Source organism: Geotrypetes seraphini, chromosome 3 (genome assembly GCF_902459505.1).
Source record: "Geotrypetes seraphini chromosome 3, aGeoSer1.1, whole genome shotgun sequence".
Taxonomy (NCBI): Eukaryota; Metazoa; Chordata; class Amphibia; order Gymnophiona; family Dermophiidae; genus Geotrypetes; species Geotrypetes seraphini.
In genome coordinates this window covers 12,325,317-12,337,437 of record NC_047086.1, presented here as the reverse complement: position 1 = coordinate 12,337,437, position 12,121 = coordinate 12,325,317, and the positions used below count along the sequence as shown (strand labels likewise).

The 12,121-nt window shown below is 45.4% G+C and overlaps 1 protein-coding gene across 1 annotated transcript in view; it reads left to right on the top strand.

Annotated features, from left to right (window-relative positions):
* The window catches only part of CRYBG1 (crystallin beta-gamma domain containing 1), a 419,422-nt gene that overhangs the window by 285,672 nt on the left and 121,629 nt on the right, over window positions 1–12,121 (top strand). The window contains 2 exon segments of the mRNA XM_033939447.1: window positions 9,546–9,593; window positions 9,690–9,808. Coding sequence (XP_033795338.1) covers window positions 9,546–9,593; window positions 9,690–9,808 — 167 coding nt within the window.

The following is a 12,121-nucleotide window of genomic DNA, read 5'->3' as shown; positions in this document are numbered from 1 at the left end:
GTCTCTGTCACGTAGGCAGTGAGCTCAGCACGTAGGCACACAGACTCTGTGTACCTACAGACTGTGTGCCTACATGCTGAGCTCCATGCCTACGTGACAGAGACTGTTGCTGCGGATTCGTGGGGAGGTGTTACGTGCAGGCTAGAGTAGGCGGACAGAGTCTTCTTCCCCCTCCCCCCCGGAACAAACCCGAAATGAGCTAAGTTAACTTTGCCGGTTCTGCTGCACGAGCCACGATCTGTGGCTCAGAGCTGAGTGGGGATTGGTGGACGCCAAGGGCTGCTGAGCCGAAGCTGCGAAAACCCAGCGAGGAGCTGTGACCTGGGATCTTGGACTGCAGCAAGTGAGGATTAAAGCTGCTCTGCCGCTACCGGAATGATCCAGCTTTCTGAAGCTTTGATGGTCTGCTCTGTCTACCTATAGCTTGCCATCTTTTCCTCACTCTGGCTCTCTTATTCCACTTCTTATTTCCTAGTCTGTCACTAATTCTAACATCTTGCTCTCCCATCATTCAGCATTTCCCTCTTTCTCTCTCTGCTCCCCTTCTATCCAGCATTTGATCTTTTTCTCTCCAACATCTTCCCTCTCCTCCATTTCCATCCAGTATCTGCCCTCTCTCTTTCTCCTTACCATCCAGCATCTGCCCCTCTCTCTCCTGCTTCTGCCCAGCATCTGATCTGTCTCCTCTCTTCCTCCTTTCTGCCCCCTCTGTCACCCCATCCATCATCCACCCATCTCTCTTCCCCTTTCATCCAGCATCTGCCCATCTTTCTCTTCCCCCTTTCAGCCCAGCATCTACTTTCAAGTTCAAGTTCAATTTTATTTGATAAATTGCCTATAAAAATTTTCTAAGCGATGTACAGTTAAAAACACCTTATGAGTAGACAAACAGTTCTAAAAACAACTTTTAACAAGTTTTAAAAACAGTAATATAGATAACAAACAGTATTAAAAACTTAAAAGATTACATGACTAACTAGATACACTAGGAAAAAGAGGGAAAAGTTACAATTATCTCGGTCTAAGAAGGAAGAAACAAAAAGGGTAAAAACACATAAGGAAAGAAAAAAAAAGAAAAAAATTTTAGATACTTCATTTCTCTTTCTCTCCCTTCTATTCAGTGTCTGCCCCATCTTCCTCTTTCCTCCCTTCCATCCGCATCCTCCCCCTCCTCCCTTCCATTCAATGTCTTCCTCCCCTCTCCTTTTCTTTACATCCATCATCTGCCTTTTTCTCTCCCCCAGGCATTCCAGCTTGTCTGTTATCTTCTCCTTTCATCTGATCCCTCCCCCTTTCTATCTACAGTCTGTCTCTTCTCACCTCCTACATCCAGTATCTACCCCCTCCCACCTGACACCTCAGCTGCCGCCAGACTGATGCGAAGCCTTCCCTCCGACTTCAGCTCTGACTTCAGGGAAAGATTTCCGGGTTGGCTACATATGGCGTGCTGCAGGCAAGAAAAGAAGACGAGCCTCTCTGCTTGAGCTGCCTCCAACCCCTGCTGTTATCTGGACTCGAATGAAGGGATGGGAGGGAGTGCGTTTTTGGCATGAACTTGGGAGAGAGGAAGGGAGAGAAATAGATGCTGAGGTGGGGGAGGGAATAGAAAGGGAGAATTGGGCGTGGGTGTGTCAGTGAGCGGGAAAGAGACTCTGGTAGAAACCCATTTACAAAGTATGTATTCTTCTCAATTAATATTTCCAAATTAATTAAAGTGTCTTTGCTTATTTGTAAATGGGTTTCTACCAGAGCCTTTAATTCAGTAATAAATGAAATAATTACTTCTGAAGTTTATATAGGGATGGGCGGGGATGGATTTGATTCCAGGGGGGACGGGTTTGCTTTCTGCCCCCACACAACTCTCTACTATAGATGCCACTGTAGGACTTTCATGCTTATAAAAATATCAAAAGCCATACTCTTGCAGTATGGCAAATTTCAACAGTCTAAAATGGGTGCTGTTTCCAATCATCCCAGCTTCTTATGGTGATTACCAGACTTTAATACAAATTTCAGTGGCACAGTGGTTAAAGCTACAGCCTCAGCACCCTGCGATTGTGAGTTCCAATCCAGGCTTCTCCCTGTGACCATGGGCAAGTCACTTAATTTCCCCATTGCCCCAGGTACATTAGATAAATTGTGAGGACCAGGACAGACAGGGGAAAATGCTGGAGTACCTGAATAAATTCATGTAAACCGTTCTGAGCTCCCTGTGGAGAACGATATAGAAAATTGAATAAATAAAAAAATAAAAAGCAGTTTACAAAATTGAACACAAAGCTACAGTTGACATCCTCTAAGTGTTGCCATTGAAACTTAATGATATATTTGCAGACCTTGTGGTGTGGTGACTGTTCTGGGAGTCATAGATTGCAGTTTAAACAATGCAGGAAGTGAAGCTTTTATTTTTTGGGGGAGGGAGTAGTATTTAACCCTCAACCTTACAGTAAGCAGGGGGTGGAAGCAGGAAGTCTTACTTTTGTGTCTCTCATTACAGCACAGCTAAGATCTGAGATCAGTGCTCTACTAAATTAAAATATAAGACGTTTAGGCTGGTGACAACGGCCGTCTCCTCTGGTGCTGGGCAGGGTAGAGTAAATTTTATATATTTCATCAGGCTGTTTGCTCTTTGAAAGACGTTTGCTTTTTTTTCTCTCCTTTTTAAAACTAAGTTCCTCTTCTGTGCTGTCACAAGGCTGCTTCTGAGTTCAAAAAGGAGCAAGCAGGTCTTTTAGTCATTCAGCCTGACACTTGCTATCTCTGGATTTCATCTTTAAGTCTCTTGGGGGCCGTTTTACTAAATTTAACGTTCGCTAATGGACATTAGTGTGTATTATGTGTGGTGAGTTGTTTTTTTATACCTATGGGCCAGATAATAATAATAATAATAATTTTATTCTTATATACCGCCAAAGCCATGGTAGTTTGAGGTGGTTTACAACAAAGAAGAGCTGGACAATCAGCGAATATAGGTACAATGTAAGATCATCAAAATACAGGAGAGCATGATCCAGAGGTGAGGCATGAGAAAACTTGGGAACAATTCGGTTGGAGATGGAGAGGTAGGGCTTAAGAGGACTTGGTTACAAATTGATTGAACAAGTTTGTTTTTATAAGTTTTCTGAAACTTAGTACATGTTAAGTTTTAGTAAAAAGGCCCTTTTAGTTTTTGTTTTAATTATTGAATACACTACTTGCAATATTGAACTATATTTATCCCAGGACAAGCAGGCAGCATATTCTTGACTGATGGGTGACGGCACCGACGGAGCCCCGGTACGGACATTTTTAGAGTGATTGCACTCTAAGAACTTGGAAAGTTCTAGATGCCGCACCGCGCATGCGCGAGTGCCTTCCCGCCCGACCCAGGCGCGCGGTCCCCAGTTTCTTAGTTTCCGCGGAGCTAAGAAGTCGCAGTTTCAACGGCTGTTGAAAATTTTTTCCTTACGCCTTCCCGCTCGCGAATCCTTTTTAGGGTCTTTTTGCCCTTTATTCTTTTTTTGGTTTCTTAAAAAAAAAAAAACTTACTCTTTATCGAGTTATTTTTGTTTTTCGGTTCTGCCCCGGCGGGGCCTACTGCCACTATCGAGGCCTCAGCCTTCGATTTGGCAGAAGCCGTCTTTCCTTTCATGCCCCCCCAGCCAGGGTTCAAGAAGTGCCAGTGGTGTGCATGGCCTATCTCCCTTACGGACCCGCACAACTGGTGCTTACAGTGCCTGGGTCCGGAGCATCAGGCTTCCACCTGCACCCGCTGTGCCACGCTGAAAAAAAGAACATTGAAAAATCGCCAAATACAACAGCGCTTACTTTTTGGTACCGAGATGTCCGACCCCGCGACATCGGCACCGGCATCGGCTCCTACCCAGTCGGCACCCACATCGTCGACACCGCGCCAGCGTCGCAGCACTCAGGTAAGCCAGCTAAGAAGCCTTCCCCGCTGGAACGCCCTCCGGTCTCCATTGCAGCGAGTCCAGTCCTGCTGACCGTGAGGCGCCAGCGGAAGCGCTCCGCCCCTATTGAGGTGAGTCCCTCGACATCGGGCTCCTCATCTCCGGGGTGTAGAGCGGCACCGCTGATACCGCAAAAGAAAAAGGCGGTACCGGTGCCCTCCCTTGATAATCGCATTGCGGCCATCTTACAAGTACAGCTTAAGGAGCAGCTTCAACAACTCCTTCCAGCTATCCTGGCACCGAGCCTTCCGGTGCCGGTCCCCACTGAGCCGCCGGTATCGAGAGTGGAACGGCCTATTTTGTCTGCTTCCACCCTTTCGGTACCGCTACACTCGGCCTCATCGGTATCGATGCCAGTCCTTGCACCGGAACCGACAACTCAACACCAGTCGGTACAGACCTCGGCTCCGGTGCAACCAGTAACATCTCCCCGTACCGCATCGATGAGGTCGGGTAAGTCGGTACGCAAGTCCCGACACCTGGAACCATCCACCCCCGAGTCTCGGGACCGTAGTTCCCACATTCGAGACCCTGATCTGTGGGGTGACTCCGAAGAGCCTTTTCTTTCAGAAGGTAAGTGTTCTTCGGGGGAGGATGAGCCTGTTATTCCTGACCCTTCCTCCAAACATGATTCCGCGTCTTTTTCTTCCTTTTTAAAAGACATGTGTGAATCTCTGTCCATTCCTTTGGAGGCTGAGTCTCAGAAGTCTAAAGCCTTTCTAGATGCTCTTGATTTTGACCAGCCTCCAAAGGAATTTCTGAAATTCCCTCTTCATGACATCTTGAGGGAAACCTTTTACAAAAATTTAGAGACTCCTCTCACTGTCCCGGGAGCTCCCCGCAAATTGGATTCCCTATATAAGGTTATCCCCATCCCAGGGTTCGATAAACCCCAGCTCCCACATGAGTCTCTCCTTGTGGAATCCACACTTAAAAAGTCCTCAGGAGCTAGTGTATATGCTTCTGTCCCTCCTGGCAGAGAAGGCAAAGTCATGGACAAATTTGGTAAGCGTCTCTACCAGAATGCGATGCTCGCTAATCGATCTGGCAACTATGCTTTTCATTTCTCTTTTTATTTAAAGCATCTCCTTACCACCATGGCTTCCTTTGAGCAGTACCTTCCTGAGAGGAAACGTTTGGCCTTTCACCAATGCTCTTCTTCTCTTTTTCAGCTCAGAAAATTTATGGTAAGATCTATATACGATACCTTTGAACTTACCTCTAGAGCAACGACTATGTCTGTGGCTATGCGCCGCTTAGCCTGGTTGAGGGTATCCGAACTTGATGTTAACCATCAAGACCGGTTGGCTAATGCACCATGCTTAGGGGATGAGCTGTTTGGAGAATCCATGGACTCAACTACCCAAAAGCTCTCCGCTCATGAAACACGCTGGGATACTCTCCTTAAGACCAAGAAGAAGCCTCCACCAGCACGTCCTTTCAGACAGCAATCGGCTTACCAACGCCGTTATGTGGCTCGTCCCTTACAGTCTGCCCCTCAACAACCTAGGCGGCAGCGTCAGCAGCAGAGGCAAACACCTAGACCGCAGCAGCAGCAACCTGTCAAGCAGCCTCCTCAACAAAAACCGACTCAGCCCTTTTGACTTGATTCTCCAGGGCATAGCCAGCATTCAACCTTCACCACTCCTGCCTCAACCCATAGGAGGTCGTCTTTCTTTGTTCCTCAGCTGGTGGGAAGTTATCACTTCGGACCAATGGGTCCTCAACATCATCCACCACGGCTACTCTCTCAACTTTCAGACACTTCCTGCCCAAAGTCTACCAAAAGAGTCTGCTTTGCACACTCCCCAGTCTTCCCTCCTTCTTCAGGAAGTTCAATCCCTCCTCCTTCTGAACGCCATAGAGGAAGTTCCTCCGGAGCAGAAGGGGCAGGGATTTTACTCCCGTTATTTCCTAGTCCCCAAAAAAACAGGAGATCTCAGACCTATCCTAGATCTTCGCGATCTCAACAAATGCTTAGTCAAAGAGAAATTCAGAATGCTCTCTTTAGCCACTCTTTACCCTCTTCTCAATCAAGGTGACTGGCTATGTTCCCTCGATCTCAAAGAAGCATACACTCACATACCGATCAATCTGGCCTCCAGACAGTACCTACGCTTCATGATCAATCATTGTCATTACCAGTACAAGGTGCTACCCTTCGGTCTGGCCTCCTCTCCAAGAGTGTTCACCAAATGTCTGATTGTGGTGGCTGCTTTTCTGCGTTCCCACCACCTTCAGGTGTTTCCTTACCTGGACGATTGGTTGATAAAGGCCAATTCATCTCAAACAGTACTTCAGGCCACCAACCAGACCATCCTATTTCTACGTTTGCTGGGGTTCGAGATCAATCTACCCAAATCTCATCTCATCCCCACGCAGAGACTTCAATTCATTGGAGCAGTCTTGGACACAGTCCTCATGAGAGCGTTCCTGCCGTCCAACCGTCTTCAAACGCTTCAATCTCTATGTCAGCAGGTGCTTCCACAACGTTCCATCTCTGCCAAGCAAATGATGATACTCTTGGGTCACATGGCCTCCACAGTTCATGTCACACCACTTGCACGTCTTCACCTGCGCACTCCTCAATGGACCCTAGCTACCCAGTGGTCCCAAGCAATGGATCCTTGCTCACGTCACATATTTGTAACATCATCTCTTCGTCAGTCTCTACAATGGTGGTTGATATCCTCAAATCTATCCAGAGGTCTTCTGTTCCATCTACCTCCTCATCAACTTGTCATCACCACCGACGCCTCCCCTTATGCCTGGGGGGCTCATTTGAATGAGTTCCAAACTCAAGGACTTTGGACAGCTCAGGAAATGAAGCATCACATAAATTTCCTGGAACTCAGAGCAATGTTTTATGCCCTCAAGGCCTTCCAACATCTTCTCTTTCCTCAAGTCCTCCTGCTGTGCACAGACAATCAAGTTGTGATGTACTACATCAACAAGCAGGGTGGGACAGACTCTCGCCTCTTATGCCAGGAAGCCCAGAAGATTTGGGCTTGGGCCACAGATCACCAACTATTCCTGAAAGCTATCTACATTCAGGGAGAACAGAATTCCTTAGCGGACAAGCTCAGCAGAATTCTCCAGCCTCACGAGTGGACACTCGATCCTTTAACTCTACAGTCCATCTTCGCTCAGTGGGGCACTCCTCAGATAGACCTCTTTGCAGCTCCTCACAATCACCAGCTGCCCCTATTCTGCTCCAGACTCTACTCTCCTCACCGTCTGGCAGCGGATGCATTTCTCCTCGATTGGTCCAATCTGTTCCTGTATGCTTTCCCTCCTCTGCCTCTCATGTTGAGAACCTTGTTCAAGATCAAGAGGGAACGAGCCACCATGATTCTGATTGTTCCACGGTGGCCCAGGCAACATTGGTTCTCCCTTCTACTTCAACTCAGTTCCAGGGAACCTTTTCTTCTTCCACTGTTTCCTTCTCTGCTCACGCAACATCAGGAGACCCTTCTGCATCCCAACCTCCAGTCCCTGCACCTGACAGCTTGGTATCTCTCGAGCTGACTTCATATGATTCTCTTCTGTCCCAGCCCGTTTGTACTATCCTGGATGCTTCCAGGAAACCTGCCACTCTACAATGTTACCATCAGAAGTGGACTCGGTTTTCCTCTTGGTGTCTTCGTCATCACCATGATCCTACATCCCTTGCAGTAGAGACCCTGTTGGATTATCTGCTTTCTCTCTCTGACTCTGGCCTCAAATCTACTTCCATCAGAGTCCATCTCAGTGCTATTGCTGCTTTTCATGAGCCGGTCCATGGAAAACTCCTTTCAGCTCATCCCCTGGTCTCCAGATTCATGCGAGGTCTTTTCAACGTGAAACCACCTCTTAAAGCGCCTCCTGTGATCTGGGATCTTAATGTGGTTCTCTCCGCTTTAATGAAGCCTCCATTTGAACCCTTAGCTAACGCCACTTTCAAGTTTCTCACTTGGAAGATACTATTCCTTATTGCTCTCACCTCTGCCAGGAGAGTCAGTGAGCTCCATGCACTAGTTGCTGACCCACCTTTCACTGTCTTTCATCATGATAAGGTGGTTCTCCGCACACATCCAAAGTTTCTCCCTAAGGTTGTCTCTGAGTTCCATCTCAACCAATCTATTGTACTACCTGTTTTCTTTCCGAAACCTCACTCTCATTCTGGAGAACAGGCTCTTCATACTTTGGACTGTAAACGGGTTTTAGCTTACTATTTAGACCGTACTAAGCCCCACAGATCATCGCCCCAACTTTTTTTGTCCTTTGATCCAAATAGATTGGGGCGTCCTGTCTCTAAGCGTACGCTGTCGAATTGGTTAGCAGCGTGCATTTCTTTCTGCTCTGCTCAGTCTGGACTGACACTGGAAGGTTCGGTCACAGCTCATAGGGTTAGAGCTATGGCAGCATCGGTAGCTTTCCTCCGTTCTACGCCTGTTGAGGAAATCTGCAAAGCTGCTACTTGGTCCTCAGTTCATACTTTTACATCACATTATTGTCTGGATGCATTCTCCAGACGGGATGGTCACTTCGGCCAATCTGTTTTACAAAATTTGTTTTCCTAATGGCCAACCTTCCCTCCATCCCTCTTTTTTGTTAGCTTGGAGGTCACCCATCAGTCAAGAATATGCTGTCTGCTTGTCCTGGGATAAAGCACAGTTACTTACCGTAACAGGTGTTATCCAGGGACAGCAGGCAGATATTCTTGCATCCCACCCACCTCCCCGGGTTGGCTTCTTAGCTGGCTTATCATAACTGGGGACCACGTGCCTGTGTCGGGCGGGAAGGCACTCGCGCATGCGCGGTGCGGCATCTAGAACTTTCCAAGTTCTTAGAGTGCAATCACTCTAAAAATGTCCGTACCGGGGCTCCGTCGGTGCCGTCACCCATCAGTCAAGAATATCTGCCTGCTGTCCCTGGATAACACCTGTTACGGTAAGTAACTGTGCTTTCTGGAGCAGAGGAGATACTAATAATATACTGTGTTTTCTCACTTACCATGGTTTTGTAAAAGGGGTCCTTTAGTTTTATGTAGGGGCTTTTTTTTTTTTTTTAACTAAAGATTAATGTATGCATGTTGCAGATAACATGTGCTAATCTTTAGTAAAAGACCCATTTAGTAAATAATATATGTATTAGTTTCTGTTAAATGCATAAATCAGTCATGCACAATTTATATATATATATAAAAATTCAGTTCTGTTTCCTGGTATAAAAAAAAGACCAAAACAACAGTAAAAATCAGTCCGAGGCAATGTTCCCTCTAAGCTGCCAGTGGTGGTGCCCGTCCCTAACATTTGAAAAACTGTTATTGAAGCATTACCCTCCTCCAAGGGCAAAAATGAGGTTGGAGGATTCCTGCCCAGCTTAGAGGGATCTGAGGCACACATTTCTGGTTTTGACATCAGTCTTGTTTTATGCATAGAACAGGGGCTGCACTTCAGTGTTCATCAAAGTGCTGTTTGTAAGTAGAACATGTTAACATCCCTGCAACCCATGGCATTAACCTCTCTAACAACTGGCTCCTATTACTTTGCATTTTGTGCAGTAAAATCTACTAAGAATCTGTTTTCTTCCTTTTTCTGTCCCGTTCCTTAGATGTTTTTTGGGATGAGTCATGAGAAGATCAACCCCAGACCTGGAAAGGTAATGCAAGCAGCAGCTGATCTTGGTTTTGGTCTTTTCTTTGCATCCTGTGTGAGAGGTGATCTGATTGTGCTGGCTTTTCTGATTCACTTACAGGTGGTGATATACAGTGAACCCAATTTGTCTGGTACTTCACTTGAAGTCTATGGTGATGTTCCTGACTGCACCTCCTGGACACTGTCACCTGAGATCTCCATCAGAGTAGTACGAGGATGGTAAGACATTAAAATGCCCTTCAATGTACAAGTGGAGCTTTGGTATCAAAGATAGAGAGGTCAGTCTGTGTTTGAATGTTGATGATATCTGACAATAGGATTTGCGCTGGCTAATGGTATCAGCTAATCCCTAGTCTCCAATACTTCACCCAACCTCCACAGTATCCAACATCTCTCTCCACAAAATTACAAGTTGTTCCACATGCTCTCATATATTTCGAATCTGGCAAAATGTGGCCTCAGGTACACCTCCTCCACCCTTAGTAATGTTCAATAGCGGTAGGGATACCGGTGTTTTTATTCCTCATTGGCCCACATTCTTTTATTGCAGTTATTTAGGTAAACTTTTTAAACTTTTTTTATCCACCATAATCTTTTTAGAAGTTTCCTTGAGATTATTCTATTTAAACATATTCAAATAAGTTGTATACTTAGCTTAGTATGCTACTGGGTTACATGATCCGACATGTTTTGCAACAATTTGCTTTATCAAGGATCCCCCTGTAAAATATTAAAAAAAGCTTTCAGTACTTTATATCTTACTAAACAAACTCAACCCAAACGCCTAATACCTTCCACCTTAACACACCCTTCAGTGCTTACCAGAGCCATTATGTCCACCATCTTACTCAGAGTTTTTTTGCAAGATGGGGGCGCCTCACTTTAGAGCTCCTTTTATAGTACTTCCTCCCATGACTAACGCCCCTCCCCCATAGAGGAACTAGATCAATGTGGCCCATTCAACCTCAGAATTTAGGCCGTTTGGAGCCACCGTACCCAATCGGTGAATCCAGCCCTGCTCTTTGAAGTTTAAAACTTGCTCCATATTTAAATAACTGCAATAAAAGAATGTGGGCCAATGAGGAATAAAAACACCGGTATCCCTACCGCTATTGAACATTACTAAGGGTGGAGGAGGTGTACCTGAGGCCACATTTTGCCAGATTTGAAATATATGAGAGCATGTGGAACAACTTGTAATTTTGTGGAGAGAGATGTTGGATACTGTGGAGGTTGGGTGAAGTATTGGAGACTTGTGTTGTATAACTCCCAACCATTAATGAAACAGAGTTAAATAGTGCCATCTTTAGTGTGAATGATCAGCTAATCCCTGACATTATCTACAACAGGCTCACTATATTCGGTTTTCATATTAGATAACATCTTGATTTCTTTCATATATCTTTGCTATCTGTCCCACAAAAGATTGAAAGAAAATTTGTCAACTCCAACATTAAGGAAACTGAGACCAATGCTGGACAGACTTCTATGGTCTGTGTCCTGCAAATGGCGAAAAAGTAAAAGAAGATTAGTCAAATTTAGCATGGGAGAGCTGAGGCTGATGCTGGACAAACCTCTACAGTCTGTCCTGCAAATGGCAAAACACTGCAAGAAGATTAGCATCGCCGCATTGGGGGATCTGAGGCCAATGCTGGACAAACTTCTATGGTCTGTGTCCCGCAAATGGTGAAAAAGTAAAAGAAGATTAGTCAAATTTAGCATGGGAGAGCTGAGGCTGATGTTGGACAAACCTCTACAGTCTGCCCTGCAAATGGCAAAACACTGCAAGAAGATTTAGCATCTCCGCATTGGGGGATCTGAGGCCAATGCTGGACAAACTTCTATGGTCTGTGTCCCACAAATGACAAAAGACAGGAGAAACTTTGACAACTTTAGTGTTGTAGATCACTTTATTGTGTTGTGCTGTGGAGCTCGGGAGGAAGGGAGGGGAAGACTTCTTGACTGGCAAGTTGAATGCTACCAATAATACTTGAAGTCTTGGTTATAATCACATATCATCCCCATCATGCTAGGGTGCTTATATGGTTGGCATGGTGGAGACTTGACAACCAGCATTTAAACATGGGTGCCTGGGGCCTGCACAGTGTGGTGGATGCAGACCTAGCCACATTGTTAGGCAGACTGGATGGACAATGTGTTTCAAGTTTATTTGTGTCTTGATATACCGCTGTTATAGTCAAAGCAGTTTCCAATTAATACAAAATGTTAAAAAGTTTAAAATATAAAATAAAGGGGACAAATTCACAATTATAATACAGACCCAACATGATACACATGGGCAAATGGACAAATGGGGAGGATATATTGCATAAAATAAAAGAAAGGGGAGGTAAAAAACAAAAAGGAAAAAGGGAATCTAATGGTAAGGCCTGATGTCTGAGGATTTGAATAAAAAATTAAGTATAAATCTCAAAAGCATCTCTGAAAAGAAATGTTTTAAGATTAGATTTAAAATTATTGAGATTCTTTTCTTGTCTCAAGGTCATAAGTAAAGTATTCCACAGTGTAGGA